At 44.5% G+C, this 18,759-nt stretch overlaps 1 protein-coding gene and 1 long non-coding RNA gene across 4 annotated transcripts in view; one reads left to right on the top strand and one right to left on the bottom strand.

Moving 5' to 3' along the window:
* LOC127913784 (vascular endothelial growth factor receptor 3-like) overlaps positions 1–18,759 on the bottom strand; it is a 245,609-nt gene that overhangs the window by 126,182 nt on the left and 100,668 nt on the right. Inside the window, 1 exon segment of the mRNA XM_052487050.1 lies at positions 4,653–5,041. Coding sequence (XP_052343010.1) covers positions 4,653–5,041 — 389 coding nt within the window.
* The window catches only part of LOC127913785 (uncharacterized), a 304,311-nt gene that overhangs the window by 194,372 nt on the left and 91,180 nt on the right, over positions 1–18,759 (top strand). The gene's annotated exons all lie outside the window — the stretch shown is intronic.

Here is an 18,759-nt window from a genome sequence, read left to right as displayed (position 1 = left end):
GCCCTATCCCATCTGGATAATACCTATGTAAGAATGCTGTTCATTGACTACAGCTCAGCATTCAACACCATAGTACCCTCCAAACTCATCATTAAGCTGGAGACCCAGGGTCGCAACCCCGCCCTGTGCAACTGGGTCCTGGACTTCCTGACGGGCAGCCCCCAGGTGGTGAAGGTACGAAACAACATCTCCACATCGCTGATCCTCAACACTGGGGGCCCACAAGGGTGCGTGGACTTCCTGACGGGCCGCCCTCTCCTGTACTCCCAGTTCACCCATGACTGCGTGGCCATGCGCACCTCCAACTCAATCATCAAGTTTGCAGATGACACTACAGTAGTGGGCTTGATTACCAACAACGAGGAGACGGCCTACAGGAAGGAGGTGAGGGCCCTTGGAGTGTGGTGTCAGGAAAACAACCTCTCACTCAACGTCAACAAAACAAAAGGAGATGATTGTGGACTTCAGGAAACAGCAGAGGGAGAACCCCCATCTCATTGATGGGACAGTAGTAGTGAAGTGGAAAGTTTTAAGTTCCTTAGCGTACACATCACGGACAAACTGAAATGCTCCACCCACATAGACAGTGTGGTGAAGAAGGCACAACAGCGTCTCTTCAACCTCAGGAGGCTAAAGAAAATTGACTTGTCACCTAAAACCCTCACAAACTTTTAGAGATGCACAATTGAGAGCATCCTGTTTGGGCTGTATCACCGCCTGGTACGGCAACTTCTCCGCCCACAACCGTAAGGTTCTCCAGAGGGTAGTGAGGTCTGGCCCCACCCCACCTACACCACCACCACATAGCCCCTCTTTCGCCAGGGCAGTGGTCATATTTATTGGATGGAATAGAGAAAATATGCCACGACAAAACCAAAGCCAAAACGTGCCAATTGGCTCTCGTGCTTATCTTTGCCCACCTCTTTGCTTTGTTCTGCCGACGATGATTAATTTGCTCCCATTGAAAACAACAGGCTGTGGTTTATCTTGGGTTAGTTATAAAAAATCTTTGCTCGCTCTACTTATCAAGGCAATACAACACAATGGAACAGCTCAACAAATAAACAGTTATAAAACACAGGATCCTGATTGTCTTCATAGTTTTACCTCAGGATATCGGTCTGATAGGTGAACGTGATCTATCTCTAATGTGTTGCTCTAAAAAATGACTGATGTTTCCCGGGTTTCTCTCTGTGTATATTACTGGGACGTTATCTATATTTCACAGACATTGTCTGCATCCAAACTGGCACCTACGGCCTGCACTGATCTTAAACTTAATGTTTCCCCCATCGTGTCCATCGTCCTCGTGATTCCTGCGTACAAGCAAAAAACTCAAACAGGAAGTACCAGTGATGCGCTCAATACAGAAGTGGTTCAATGAGGCGAATGCTAAAAGCTACAGGACTGTTTCACTAGCACAGACTGGAACATGTTCTGGGTTTCATCTGATAACATTGAGGAGTTTACACACACACCAATGTTAGAGCTGCAATGTTACAATCTAACCAATGTTAGAAATCCCACTACGACCTCCGACGAGCCATCAAACGGGAAAAGCATCAATACAAGACCAAGATCGAATCCTACTATGCTGACGCTCGTTGGGTGTGGCAGGGCTTGCAAACTATCACAATTACAATCAGGCCGCCAAGCGGCCCAGTGGCGTGAGCCTACCAGACGAGCAACTTTAAATGCCTTCTATGCTCACTTCGAGGCAAGCAATACTGAACCATGCATGAGAGCACCAGCTTTTCCGGGTGAATATGTGATCTCGCCAATGTTAGACTTATTTTCCACCATAATTTGCAAATAAATTCATTACAAATCATACAATGTGATTTTCTGGATTTTTTTTCTCATTTTGTCTGTCATAGTTGAAGTGACCTATGATGAAAATTACAGGCCTCTCTCATCTTTTTAAATATTTTTTTTTTGCCGGATCGGTGTCCTGAAACCGGGACAGTTGTTGCTCAATATGTGATGATGTGACGAGAATGACGTTGGAAACAACAGCCAATTCTGGGACATGGATGACGTAGTACACAATAAACAGGGAAGGGATGACGTAGTACACAATAAACAGGGAATGGATGACGGTGTACACAATAAACAGGGAATGGATGACGTAGTACACAATAAACAGGGAAGGGATGACGTTGTACACAATAAACAGGGAATGGATGACGTTGTACACAATAAACGGGGAAGGGATGACGTTGTACACAATAAACAGGGAATGGATGACGTTGTACACAATAAACAGGGAATGGATGACGGTGTACACAATAAACGGGGAATGGATGATGTTGTACACAATAAACGGGGAATGGATGACGGTGTACACAATAAACGGGGAATGGATGATGTTGTACACAATAAACAGGGAATGGATGATGTTGTACACAATAAACAGGGAATGGATGACGGTGTACACAATAAACAGGGAATGGATGACGGTGTACACAATAAACAGGGAATGGATGACGTTGTACACAATAAACAGGGAAGGGATGACGTAGTAGACAATAAACAGGGAAGGGATGACGTAGTAGACAATAAACAGGGAATGGATGACGGTGTACACAATAAACAGGGAAGGGATGACGTAGTACACAATAAACAGGGAATGGATGACGGTGTACACAATAAACAGGGAATGGATGACGGTGTACACAATAAACAGGGAAGGGATGACGTAGTACACAATAAACAGGGAATGGATGACGTAGTAGACAATAAACAGGGAAGGGATGACGGTGTACACAATAAACAGGGAAGGGATGACGTAGTAGACAATAAACAGGGAATGGATGACGGTGTACACAATAAACAGGGAAGGGATGACGTAGTACACAATAAACAGGGAATGGATGACGTAGTAGACAATAAACAGGGAAGGGATGACGTAGTACACAATAAACAGGGAATGGATGACGTAGTAGACAATAAACAGGGAATGGATGACGGTGTACACAATAAACAGGGAATGGATGACGGTGTACACAATAAACAGGGAATGGATGACGGTGTACACAATAAACGGGGAATGGATGACGGTGTACACAATAAACAGGGAATGGATGACGGTGTACACAATAAACAGGGAATGGATGATGTTGTACACAATAAACGGGGAATGGATGACGTAGTAGACAATAAACAGGGAATGGATGACGGTGTACACAATAAACAGGGAATGGATGACGGTGTACACAATAAACAGGGAATGGATGACGTAGTACACAATAAACAGGGAATGGATGACGGTGTACACAATAAACAGGGAATGGATGACGGTGTACACAATAAACAGGGAATGGATGACGGTGTACACAATAAACAGGGAATGGATGACGGTGTACACAATAAACGGGGAATGGATGACGGTGTACACAATAAACAGGGAATGGATGACGTTGTACACAATAAACAGGGAATGGATGACGGTGTACACAATAAACAGGGAATGGATGACGTTGTACACAATAAACAGGGAATGGATGACGGTGTACACAATAAACGGGGAATGGATGACGTTGTACACAATAAACGGGGAATGGATGACGGTGTACACAATAAACGGGGAATGGATGACGGTGTACACAATAAACGGGGAAGGGATGATGTTGTACACAATAAACGGGGAATGGATGACGTTGTACACAATAAACGGGGAATGGATGACGGTGTACACAATAAACGGGGAAGGGATGATGTTGTACACAATAAACGGGGAAGGGATGATGTTGTAGACAATAAACGGGGAATGGATGACGGTGTACACAATAAACGGGGAATGGATGACGGTGTACACAATAAACGGGGAATGGATGACGTTGTACACAATAAACGGGGAAGGGATGACGTAGTACACAATAAACGGGGAAGGGATGATGTTGTACACAATAAACGGGGAATGGATGACGAAGTACACAATAAACGGGGACCCGTTTTGGCTCGTGACTACTGGCTGAAATTATACAAATGTTCTAGAGCATCACTTTAACAATGACAGTCATACACAAGAGATGACCACGATGATGACGCTAACACTGGCGCTGACCAAAAACCATGCGGATGTGTGTTTGTGTGTGAATGTGTGTATCCGGGTGTGTGTGTGTGTGTTTGTGTGTGTGTGTGTGTTTGTGTGTGAATGTGTGTATGTGTGAATATGTGTATCCGTGTGTGTGTGCGTGTATCCATGTGTGTGTGAAAATGCAGGTATCCGTGTGTGTGTGTGTGTGTGTGTGTGTGTTTGTGTGTGTGTGTGTGTTTGTGTGTGAATGTGTGTATCCGTGTGTGTGTGTGTGTGTGTGTGTGTGTGTGTGTGTGTGTGTGTGTGTGTGTGTGTGTGTGTGTGTGTATGTGTGAATGTGTGTATCCGTGTGTGTGTGTGTGTGTGTGTGTGTGTGTGTGTGTGTGTGTGTGTGTGTGTGTGTATGTGTGAATATGTGTATCCGTGTGTGTGTGAAAATGCAGGTATCCGTGTGTGTGTGTGTGTGTGTGTGTGTGTGTGTGTGTGTGTGTGTGTGTGTGTGTGTGTGTGTGTGTGTGTGTGTGTGTGTGTGTGTGTGTGTGTGTGTGTGTGTGTGTATGTGTGAGAGAGTAACAGCATGTGTGCTTGCGTCTCTCTCTGTGTATAAACTCACCTCTGACAAACACATATAGAGTAGCAGCCGTGGTCCCGTCGATGACGGCCTTGACATCTCTGTAGTAACAGCGGTAGTACCCTGTATCATTCCCTTTAGCTCCAGTGAGGACCAGGGTCTTGCAATACGGCCTTCCAGGCTCCCCTGGACACTCCAGGATGCTGACTCCCCTTCTCTGGACAGGGACCGAAGCAGGCGTACCAGTCCCCTCCGCAGCCACGGGATGGTCTCCCACAACTCCAGCCCCGGGGGTACAAACAGGGGTTCCAGACCCAGTCTCGGCCTCTCTCCCTGGGGCTCTGCTGGGCCAGGGTCCGGCCTGACGGTCAGTCAGCTCCTCTCCCACCAGGGTCGTCTCAGGCCACACCCAGGACAGAGTACGCTGACCCCTGGAGGTCAGAGGTTAGGGGTTGAAGGTCAGAAGAAAGGTCAAGTGAGAGGTCACAGATGGGTCGATTAGGTTTTCAACCAATCAGAAAAGGTTAGGGCTGTACAAATGTCAGGTGTGTGACGTTAGCGACTGCGACAGATTGTGAAATAGCGTGTGTGTGTGTGTGTGTGTGTGTGTGTGTGTGTGTGTGTGTGTGTGTGTGTGTGTGTGTGTGTGTGTGTGTGTGTGTGTGTGTGTGTGTGTGTGTGTGTGTGTGTGTGTGTGTGTGTGTGTGTGGGAGAGGAAGGGAAAGCAGAGCAGAGATGGCTATAGATATTATATATAGTGTATTATATTAATGAGTGCAGGCGTGCTGGGGAATCATAATACTGCTCTGTCTAGAGGGGTGTGTGTGTGTGTGTGTTTCCCCCTCTCTTATTCTTCACCCCATCCCCACACCTCCTTGGTGTAAAATTAATTCAAATATGGGGAAATATGACACCTCAGGGCTTTATGAACGAGATATCAGTCAGCCAGCAGAATCAAACTGATGTCACCCATGATGGTAGAGACAGTCAGCCAGCAGAATCAAACTGATGTCCACCGTGATGGTAAAGACAGTCAGCCAGCAGAATCAAACTGATGTCCCCCATGATGGTAGAGACAGTCAGCCAGCAGAATCAAACTGATGTCCCCCATGATGGTAGAGACAGTCAGCCAGCAGAATCAAACTGATGTCCCCCATGATGGTAAAGACAGTCAGCCAGCAGAATCAAACTGATGTCCCCCATGATGGTAAAGACAGTCAGCCAGCAGAATCAAACTGATGTCCCCCATGATGGTAGAGACAGTCAGCCAGCAGAATCAAACTGATGTCCACCGTGATGGTAAAGACAGTCACCCAGCAGAATCCAACTGATGTCCCCCATGATGGTAAAGACAGTCAGCCAGCAGAATCAAACTGATGTCCCCCATGATGGTAGAGACAGTCAGCCAGCAGAATCAAACTGATGTCCCCCATGATGGTAGAGACAGTCAGCCAGCAGAATCAAACTGATGTCCCCCATGATGGTAAAGACAGTCAGCCAGCAGAATCAAACTGATGTCCCCCATGATGGTAAAGACAGTCAGCCAGCAGAATCAAACTGATGTCCCCCATGATGGTAGAGACAGTCAGCCAGCTCCTCTACCAAATGGTATATTTATAGGGAGGGGGGGATACCAAGTCACTACCCCAGGGGTTCCTAACCCCTAACACTAACCCCTAACACTAACCCCTAACCCCTAACACTAACCCCTAACACTAACCCCTAACCCCTAACACTAACCCCTAACCCCTAACACTAACCCCTAACCCCTAACACTAACCCCTAACACTAACCCCTAACCCCTAACACTAACCCCTAACCCCTAACACTAACCCCTAACCCCTAACACTAACCCCTAACCCCTAACACTAACCCCTAACCCCTAACACTAACCCTAACCCCTAACACTAACCCCCTAACACTAACCCCTAACCCCTAACACTAACCCCTAACCCCTAACACTAACCCCTAACACTAACCCCTAACACTAACCCCTAACCCCTAACACTAACCCCTAACCCCTAACACTAACCCCTAACCCCTAACACTAACCCCTAACCCCTAACACTAACCCCTAACCCCTAACACTAACCCCCTAACCCCAACCCCTAACCCCTAACCCCTAACACTAACCCCTAACACTAACCCCTAACACTAACCCCTAACCCCTAACACTAACCCCTAACCCTAACCCCTAACACTAACCCCTAACCCCTAACACTAACCCCCTAACCCTAACCCCTAACCCCTAACACTAACCCCTAACCCCTAACACTAACCCCTAACCCCTAACCCCTAACACTAACCCCTAACCCTAACCCCTAACACTAACCCCTAACCCCTAACACTAACCCCTAACACTAACCCCTAACCCCTAACACTAACCCCTAACCCCTAACACTAACCCCTAACCCCTAACACTAACCCCTAACACTAACCCCTAACACTAACCCCTAACCCCTAACACTAACCCCTAACACTAACCCCTAACCCCTAACACTAACCCCTAACCCTAACCCCTAACACTAACCCCTAACCCCTAACCCTAACCCCTAACCCTAACCCCTAACACTAACCCCTAACCCCTAACCCCTAACACTAACCCCTAACCCCTAACACTAACCCCTAACCCCTAACCCCTAACACTAACCCCTAACACTAACCCCTAACCCCTAACACTAACCCCTAACCCCTAACACTAACCCCTAACCCCTAACCCCTAACACTAACCCCTAACACTAACCCCTAACACTAACCCCTAACCCCTAACACTAACCCCTAACCCCTAACCCCTAACCCTAACCCCTAACCCTAACCCCTAACACTAACCCCTAACCCCTAACACTAACCCCTAACCCTAACCCCTAACACTAACCCCTAACCCCTAACACTAACCCCTAACACCTAACACCTAACCCCTAACACTAACCCCTAACACTAACCCCTAACCCCTAACCCCTAACACTAACCTAATTGCCTCTAAATCCTTCCACAAGCTTCCCACAATAAGTTGGGTGAATTTTGGCCCATTCCTCCTGACAGGGCTGATGTAACTGAGTGAGGTTTGTAGGCCTCCTTGCTCGCACACGCTTTTTCAGTTCTGCTCACAAATTGTCTATAGGATTGAGGTCAGGGCGTTGTGATGGCCACTCCAATACCTTGACTTTGTTGTCCTTAAGCCATTTTCCACAACTTTGGAAGTATGCTTGGGGTCATTGTCAATTTGGAAGACCCATTTGGGACAAAACGTTAACTTCCTGACTGATGTCTTGAGATGATTCTTCAAAATATCCACAGAATTTTCCTTCCCCATCTATTTTGTGAAGTGCACCAGTCCCTCCTGCAGCAAAGCACCCCCACAACATGATACTGCCACCCCCGTGCTTCTCGGTTGGGATGGTAATCTTCGGCTTACAAACCTCCCCCTTTTTCCTCCAAAAATAACGATGGTCATTATGGCCAAAAAGTTCTGTTTTTGTTTCATCAAACCAGAGGACATTTCTCCATTGAGTGTTTCCTCACTGCATCTTCACAAGGTCCTTCGCTGTTGTTCTGGGATTGATTTGCACTTTTCGCACCAAAGTACGTTCATCTCTAGGAGACAGAATGCGTCTCCTTCCTGAGCGGTATGATGGCTGCGTGGTCCCATGGTTTTTATACTTGCGTACTATTGTTTGTACAGATGAACGTGGTACCTTCAGGTGTTTGGAAATTGCTCCCAAGGATGAACCAGACTTGTGGTCTACTATTTTTTTTTCTGAGATCTTGACTGATTTATTTTAAACCAGACTTGTGGAAGTCCAAAAAAAAAATCTGAGGTCTTGGTTGATTTCTTTTGATTTTCCCATGATGTCAATCAAAAAGGCACTGAGTTTGAAGGTCGGCCTTGAAATACATCCACTGGTACACCTCCAATTGACTCAAATTATGTCTTTTATCCTATCAGAAGCTTCTAAAGCCATGACATCATTCTCTGGAATTGTCCAAGCTGTTTAAAGGCACAGTCAACTTAGTGTATGTAAACTTCTGACCCATTGGAATAGTGATACAGTGAATTATAAGTGAAATAATCTGTCTGTAAACAATTGTCATAAAAATGACTGGTGTCATGCACAAAGTAGATGTCCTAACCGACTTGCCAAAACTATAGTTTGTTAAGAAGAAATTTGTGGAGTTCTTGAAAAACGAGTTTTAATGACTACAACCTAAGTGTATGTAAACTTCAGACTTCACCTGTATATACAGTTCCATTATATTTTCTACTTGGTTTAAGTTGTTTAAATTAAACACTGTTAAGATGTATAGCATGCGATTTTAAAATGGCTGTTTTCAGTGGTGTTAAGAGAGCGTTTCCCAAACTCGGTCCTCGGGACCCCAGGGGGTGCACGTTTTGGATTTTGCCCGAACACTACAAATCTTTTTCAAATGATCAAAGCTTGCATGTAATGGACAGAGAGACAGTACTCTACCTACATGTAATGGACAGAGAGACAGAGAGACAGAGACAGTACTCTACCTACATGTAATGGACAGAGAGACAGTACTCTACCTACATGTAATGGACAGAGAGACAGAGAGACAGTACTCTACCTGCATGTAATGAACAGAGAGACAGTACTCTACCTACATGTAATGGACAGAGAGACAGAGAGACAGTACTCTACCTACATGTAATGGACAGAGAGACAGAGAGACAGTACTCTACCTACATGTAATGGACAGAGAGACAGAGAGACAGTACTCTACCTACATGTAATGAACAGAGAGACAGTACTCTACCTACATGTAATGGACAGAGAGACAGAGAGACAGTACTCTACCTACATGTAATGAACAGAGAGACAGTACTCTACCTGCATGTAATGGACAGAGAGACAGTACTCTACCTGCATGTAATGGACAGAGAGACAGAGAGACAGTACTCTACCTACATGTAATGGACAGAGAGACAGTACTCTACCTACATGTAATGGACAGAGAGACAGTACTCTACCTACATGTAATGGACAGAGAGACAGAGAGACAATACTCTACCTACATGTAATGGACAGAGAGACAGTACTCTACCTACATGTAATGGACAGAGAGACAGTACTCTACCTACATGTAATGGACAGAGAGACAGTACTCTACCTACATGTAATGGACAGAGAGACAGTACTCTACTTACATGTAATGGACAGAGAGACAGTACTCTACCTACATGTAATGGACAGAGAGACAGTACTCTACCTACATGTAATGGACAGAGAGACAGTACTCTACCTACATGTAATGGACAGGGAGACAGAGAGACAATACTCTACCTACATGTAATGGACAGAGAGACAGTACTCTACCTACATGTAATGGACAGAGAGACAGAGAGACAGTACTCTACCTACATGTAATGGACAGAGAGACAGTACTCTACCTACATGTAATGGACAGAGAGACAGAGAGACAGTACTCTACCTACATGTAATGGACAGAGAGACAGAGACACGGTACTCTACCTACATGTAATGGACAGAGAGACAGAGAGACAGAGACAGTACTCTACCTACATGTAATGGACAGAGAGACAGTACTCTACCTACATGTAATGGACAGAGAGACAGAGGGACAGTACTCTACCTACATGTAATGGACAGAGAGACAGTACTCTACCTACATGTAATGGAAGAGAGACAGTACTCTACCTGCATGTAATGGACAGAGAGACAGAGAGACAGTACTCTACCTGCATGTAATGGACAGAGAGACAGAGAGACAGTACTCTACCTGCATGTAATGGACAGAGAGACAGAGAGACAGTACTCTACCTACATGTAATGGACAGAGAGACAGAGACAGTACTCTAACTACATGTAATGGACAGAGAGACAGTACTCTACCTACATGTAATGGGCAGAGAGACAGAGAGACAATACTCTACCTACATGTAATGGACAGAGAGACAGTACTCTACCTACATGTAATGGACAGAGAGACAGAGACAGTACTCTACCTACATGTAATGGACAGAGAGACAGAGAGACAATACTCTACCTACATGTAATGGACAGAGAGACAGAGAGACAGAGAGACAGTACTCTACCTACATGTAATGGACAGAGAGACAGAGAGACAGTACTCTACCTACATGTAATGGACAGAGAGACAGAGAGACAGTACTCTACCTACATGTAATGGACAGAGAGACAGAGAGACAATACTCTACCTACATGTAATGGACAGAGAGACAGAGAGACAGAGAGACAGAGAGACAGAGAGACAGTACTCTACCTACATGTAATGGACAGAGAGACAGAGAGACAGTACTCTACCTACATGTAATGGACAGAGAGACAGAGAGACAGTACTCTACCTACATGTAATGGACAGAGAGACAGAGAGACAATACTCTACCTACATGTAATGGACAGAGAGACAGTACTCTACCTACATGTAATGGACAGAGAGACAGAGAGACAATACTCTACCTACATGTAATGGACAGAGAGACAGAGAGACAATACTCTACCGACATGTAATGGACAGAGAGACAGAGAGACAGTACTCTACCTACATGTAATGGACAGAGAGACAGTACTCTACCTACATGTAATGGACAGAGAGACAGAGACACAGTACTCTACCTACATGTAATGGACAGAGAGACAGAGAGACTACTCTATCTACATGTAATGAACAGAGAGACAGTACTCTACCTACATGTAATGGACAGAGAGACAGTACTCTACCTGCATGTAATGGACAGAGAGACAGTACTCTACCTACATGTAATGGACAGAGAGACAGTACTCTACCTACATGTAATGGACAGAGAGACAGTACTCTACCTAGATGTAATGGACAGAGAGACAGAGAGACAGTACTCTACCTACATGTAATGGACAGAGAGACAGTACTCTACCTACATGTAATGGACAGAGAGACAGTACTCTACCTACATGTAATGGACAGAGAGACAGAGAGACAATACTCTACCTACATGTAATGGACAGAGAGACAGTACTCTACCTACATGTAATGGACAGAGAGACAGTACTCTACCTACATGTAATGGACAGAGAGACAGTACTCTACCTACATGTAATGGACAGAGAGACAGTACTCTACCTACATGTAATGGACAGGGAGACAGAGAGACAATACTCTACCTACATGTAATGGACAGAGAGACAGTACTCTAACTACATGTAATGGACAGAGAGACAGAGAGACAGTACTCTACCTACATGTAATGGACAGAGAGACAGTACTCTACCTACATGTAATGGACAGAGAGACAGAGAGACAGTACTCTACCTACATGTAATGGACAGAGAGACAGAGACACGGTACTCTACCTACATGTAATGGACAGAGAGACAGAGAGACAGAGACAGTACTCTACCTACATGTAATGGACAGAGAGACAGTACTCTACCTACATGTAATGGACAGAGAGACAGAGGGACAGTACTCTACCTACATGTAATGGACAGAGAGACAGTACTCTACCTGCATGTAATGGACAGAGAGACAGAGAGACAGTACTCTACCTGCATGTAATGGACAGAGAGACAGAGAGACAGTACTCTACCTGCATGTAATGGACAGAGAGACAGTACTCTACCTACATGTAATGGGCAGAGAGACAGAGAGACAATACTCTACCCCATACGTAGAATGTATGCACACATGACTGTAAGTCGCTTTGGATAAAAGCGTCAGCTAAATGGCATATATTATTATTAATGGATGTAATGGACAGAGAGACAGTACTCTACCTACATGTAATGGACAGAGAGACAGAGACAGTACTCTACCTACATGTAATTGACAGAGAGACAGAGAGACAATACTCTACCTACATGTAATGGACAGAGAGACAGAGAGACAGAGAGACAGTACTCTACCTACATGTAATGGACAGAGAGACAGAGAGACAGTACTCTACCTACATGTAATGGACAGAGAGACAGAGAGACAGTACTCTACCTACATGTAATGGACAGAGAGACAGAGAGACAATACTCTACCTACATGTAATGGACAGAGAGACAGAGAGACAGAGAGACAGTACTCTACCTACATGTAATGGACAGAGAGACAGAGAGACAGTACTCTACCTACATGTAATGGACAGAGAGACAGAGAGACAGTACTCTACCTACATGTAATGGACAGAGAGACAGAGAGACAATACTCTACCTACATGTAATGGACAGAGAGACAGTACTCTACCTACATGTAATGGACAGAGAGACAGAGAGACAATACTCTACCTACATGTAATGGACAGAGAGACAGAGAGACAATACTCTACCGACATGTAATGGACAGAGAGACAGAGAGACAGTACTCTACCTACATGTAATGGACAGAGAGACAGAGACACAGTACTCTACCTACATGTAATGGACAGAGAGACAGAGAGAAAGTACTCTACCTACATGTAATGGACAAAGAGACAGTACTCTACCTACATGTAATGGACAGAGAGACAGAGAGACAGTACTCTACCTACATGTAATGGACAGAGAGACAGTACTCTACCTACATGTAATGGACAGAGAGACAGAGAGACAGTACTCTACCTACATGTAATGGACAGAGAGACAGAGACACGGTACTCTACCTACATGTAATGGACAGAGAGACAGAGAGACAGAGACAGTACTCTACCTACATGTAATGGACAGAGAGACAGTACTCTACCTACATGTAATGGACAGAGAGACAGAGGGACAGTACTCTACCTACATGTAATGGACAGAGAGACAGTACTCTACCTACATGTAATGGACAGAGAGACAGTACTCTACCTGCATGTAATGGACAGAGAGACAGAGAGACAGTACTCTACCTGCATGTAATGGACAGAGAGACAGAGAGACAGTACTCTACCTGCATGTAATGGACAGAGAGACAGAGAGACAGTACTCTACCTACATGTAATGGACAGAGAGACAGAGACAGTACTCTACCTACATGTAATAGACAGAGAGACAGAGACACAGTACTCTACCTACATGTAATGGACAGAGAGACAGAGAGACAGTACTCTACCTACATGTAATGGACAGAGAGACAGTACTCTACCTACATGTAATGGACAGAGAGACAGAGAGACAGTACTCTACCTACATGTAATGGACAGAGAGACAGTACTCTACCTACATGTAATGGACAGAGAGACAGAGAGACAGTACTCTACCTACATGTAATGGACAGAGAGACAGAGACACGGTACTCTACCTACATGTAATGGACAGAGAGACAGAGAGACAGAGACAGTACTCTACCTACATGTAATGGACAGAGAGACAGTACTCTACCTACATGTAATGGACAGAGAGACAGAGGGACAGTACTCTACCTACATGTAATGGACAGAGAGACAGTACTCTACCTACATGTAATGGACAGAGAGACAGTACTCTACCTGCATGTAATGGACAGAGAGACAGAGAGACAGTACTCTACCTGCATGTAATGGACAGAGAGACAGAGAGACAGTACTCTACCTGCATGTAATGGACAGAGAGACAGAGAGACAGTACTCTACCTACATGTAATGGACAGAGAGACAGAGACAGTACTCTACCTACATGTAATGGACAGAGAGACAGAGACAGTACTCTACCTACATGTAATGGACAGAGAGACAGAGAGACAATACTCTACCTACATGTAATGGACAGAGAGACAGAGAGACAGAGAGACAGTACTCTACCTACATGTAATGGACAGAGAGACAGAGAGACAGTACTCTACCTACATGTAATGGACAGAGAGACAGAGAGACAGTACTCTACCTACATGTAATGGACAGAGAGACAGAGAGACAATACTCAACCTACATGTAATGGACAGAGAGACAGAGAGACAGAGAGACAGAGAGACAGTACTCTACCTACATGTAATGGACAGAGAGACAGAGAGACAGTACTCTACCTACATGTAATGGACAGAGAGACAGAGAGACAGTACTCTACCTACATGTAATGGACAGAGAGACAGAGAGACAATACTCTACCTACATGTAATGGACAGAGAGACAGTACTCTACCTACATGTAATGGACAGAGAGACAGAGAGACAATACTCTACCTACATGTAATGGACAGAGAGACAGAGAGACAATACTCTACCGACATGTAATGGACAGAGAGACAGAGAGACAGTACTCTACCTACATGTAATGGACAGAGAGACAGAGAGACAGTACTCTACCTACATGTAATGGACAGAGAGACAGAGACACAGTACTCTACCTACATGTAATGGACAGAGAGACAGAGAGACAGTACTCTATCTACATGTAATGAACAGAGAGACAGTACTCTACCTACATGTAATGGACAGAGAGACAGTACTCTACCTACATGTAATGGACAGAGAGACAGTACTCTACCTACATGTAATGGACAGAGAGACAGTACTCTACCTACATGTAATGGACAGAGAGACAGTACTCTACCTACATGTAATGGACAGAGAGACAGAGAGACAGTACTCTACCTACATGTAATGGACAGAGAGACAGTACTCTACCTACATGTAATGGACAGAGAGACAGTACTCTACCTACATGTAATGGACAGAGAGACAGAGAGACAATACTCTACCTACATGTAATGGACAGAGAGACAGTACTCTACCTACATGTAATGGACAGAGAGACAGAGACTCTACCTACATGTAATGGACAGAGAGACAGTACTCTACCTACATGTAATGGACAGAGAGACAGTACTCTACCTACATGTAATGGACAGGGAGACAGAGAGACAATACTCTACCTACATGTAATGGACAGAGAGACAGTACTCTACCTACATGTAATGGACAGAGAGACAGAGAGACAGTACTCTACCTACATGTAATGGACAGAGAGACAGTACTCTACCTACATGTAATGGACAGAGAGACAGAGAGACAGTACTCTACCTACATGTAATGGACAGAGAGACAGAGACACGGTACTCTACCTACATGTAATGGACAGAGAGACAGAGAGACAGAGACAGTACTCTACCTACATGTAATGGACAGAGAGACAGTACTCTACCTACATGTAATGGACAGAGAGACAGAGGGACAGTACTCTACCTACATGTAATGGACAGAGAGACAGTACTCTACCTACATGTAATGGACAGAGAGACAGTACTCTACCTGCATGTAATGGACAGAGAGACAGAACTCTACCTGCATGTAATGGACAGAGAGACAGAGAGACAGTACTCTACCTGCATGTAATGGACAGAGAGACAGTACTCTACCTACATGTAATGGGCAGAGAGACAGAGAGACAATACTCTACCCCATACGTAGAATGTATGCACACATGACTGTAAGTCGCTTTGGATAAAAGCGTCAGCTAAATGGCATATATTATTATTATTATATTACATGTAATGGACAGAGAGACAGTACTCTACCTACATGTAATGGACAGAGAGACAGAGACAGTACTCTACCTACATGTAATGGACAGAGAGACAGAGAGACAATACTCTACCTACATGTAATGGACAGAGAGACAGAGAGACAGAGAGACAGAGAGACAGTACTCTACCTACATGTAATGGACAGAGAGACAGAGAGACAGTACTCTACCTACATGTAATGGACAGAGAGACAGAGAGACAGTACTCTACCTACATGTAATGGACAGAGAGACAGAGAGACAATACTCTACCTACATGTAATGGACAGAGAGACAGAGAGACAGTACTCTACCTACATGTAATGGACAGAGAGACAGAGAGACAGTACTCTACCTACATGTAATGGACAGAGAGACAGAGAGACAGTACTCTACCTACATGTAATGGACAGAGAGACAGAGAGACAATGGACTCTACCTACATGTAATGGACAGAGAGACAGAGAGACAGTACTCTACCTACATGTAATGGACAGAGAGACAGAGAGACAATACTCTACCTACATGTAATGGACAGAGAGACAGAGAGACAATACTCTACCTACATGTAATGGAGAGAGACAGAGAGACAGAGAGACAGTACTCTACCTACATGTAATGGACAGAGAGACAGAGACACAGTACTCTACCTACATGTAATGGACAGAGAGACAGAGAGACAGTACTCTACCTACATGTAATGGACAGAGAGACAGAGAATGACAATACTCTACCTATGTAATGGACAGAGACAGACAATACTCTACCTACATGTAATGGACAGAGAGACAGTACTCTACCTACATGTAATGGACAGAGAGACAGAGAGACAATACTCTACCTACATGTAATGGACAGAGAGACAGTACTCTACCTACATGTAATGGACAGAGAGACAGAGACAGTACTCTACCTACATGTAATGGACAGAGAGACAATACTCTACCTACATGTAATGGACAGAGAGACAGAGAGACAATACTCTACCTACATGTAATGGACAGAGAGACAGTACTCTACCTACATGTAATGGACAGAGAGACCGAGACAGTACTCTACCTACATGTAATGGACAGAGAGACAGAGAGACAATACTCTACCTACATGTAATGGACAGAGAGACAGAGAGACAGTACTCTATCTACATGTAATGAACAGAGAGACAGTACTCTACCTACATGTAATGGACAGAGAGACAGTACTCTACCTACATGTAATGGACAGAGAGACAGTACTCTACCTACATGTAATGGACAGAGAGACAGTACTCTACCTACATGTAATGGACAGAGAGACAGTACTCTACCTACATGTAATGGACAGAGAGACAGAGAGACAGTACTCTACCTACATGTAATGGACAGAGAGACAGTACTCTACCTACATGTAATGGACAGAGAGACAGTACTCTACCTACATGTAATGGACAGAGAGACAGAGAGACAATACTCTACCTACATGTAATGGACAGAGAGACAGTACTCTACCTACATGTAATGGACAGAGAGACAGTACTCTACCTACATGTAATGGACAGAGAGACAGTACTCTACCTACATGTAATGGACAGAGAGACAGTACTCTACCTACATGTAATGGACAGGGAGACAGAGAGACAATACTCTACCTACATGTAATGGACAGAGAGACAGTACTCTACCTACATGTAATGGACAGAGAGACAGAGAGACAGTACTCTACCTACATGTAATGGACAGAGAGACAGTACTCTACCTACATGTAATGGACAGAGAGACAGAGAGACAGTACTCTACCTACATGTAATGGACAGAGAGACAGAGACACGGTACTCTACCTACATGTAATGGACAGAGAGACAGAGAGACAGAGACAGTACTCTACCTACATGTAATGGACAGAGAGACAGTACTCTACCTACATGTAATGGACAGAGAGACAGAGGGACAGTACTCTACCTACATGTAATGGACAGAGAGACAGTACTCTACCTACATGTAATGGACAGAGAGACAGTACTCTACCTGCATGTAATGGACAGAGAGACAGAGAGACAGTACTCTACCTGCATGTAATGGACAGAGAGACAGAGAGACAGTACTCTACCTGCATGTAATGGACAGAGAGACAGTACTCTACCTACATGTAATGGGCAGAGAGACAGAGAGACAATACTCTACCCCATACGTAGAATGTATGCACACATGACTGTAAGTCGCTTTGGATAAAAGCGTCAGCTAAATGGCATATATTATTATTATTATATTACATGTAATGGACAGAGAGACAGTACTCTACCTACATGTAATGGACAGAGAGACAGAGACAGTACTCTACCTACATGTAATGGACAGAGAGACAGAGAGACAATACTCTACCTACATGTAATGGACAGAGAGACAGAGAGACAGAGAGACAGAGAGACAGTACTCTACCTACATGTAATGGACAGAGAGACAGAGAGACAGTACTCTACCTACATGTAATGGACAGAGAGACAGAGAGACAGTACTCTACCTACATGTAATGGACAGAGAGACAGAGAGACAATACTCTACCTACATGTAATGGACAGAGAGACAGAGAGACAGAGAGACAGTACTCTACCTACATGTAATGGACAGAGAGACAGAGAGACAGTACTCTACCTACATGTAATGGACAGAGAGACAGAGAGACAGTACTCTACCTACATGTAATGGACAGAGAGACAGAGAGACAATACTCTACCTACATGTAATGGACAGAGAGACAGTACTCTACCTA

The sequence above is a fragment of the Oncorhynchus keta genome, chromosome 30 (genome assembly GCF_023373465.1).
Source record: "Oncorhynchus keta strain PuntledgeMale-10-30-2019 chromosome 30, Oket_V2, whole genome shotgun sequence".
In the NCBI taxonomy this organism is placed as follows: Eukaryota; Metazoa; Chordata; class Actinopteri; order Salmoniformes; family Salmonidae; genus Oncorhynchus; species Oncorhynchus keta.
This window is presented reverse-complemented; position numbering and strand designations above follow the sequence as displayed.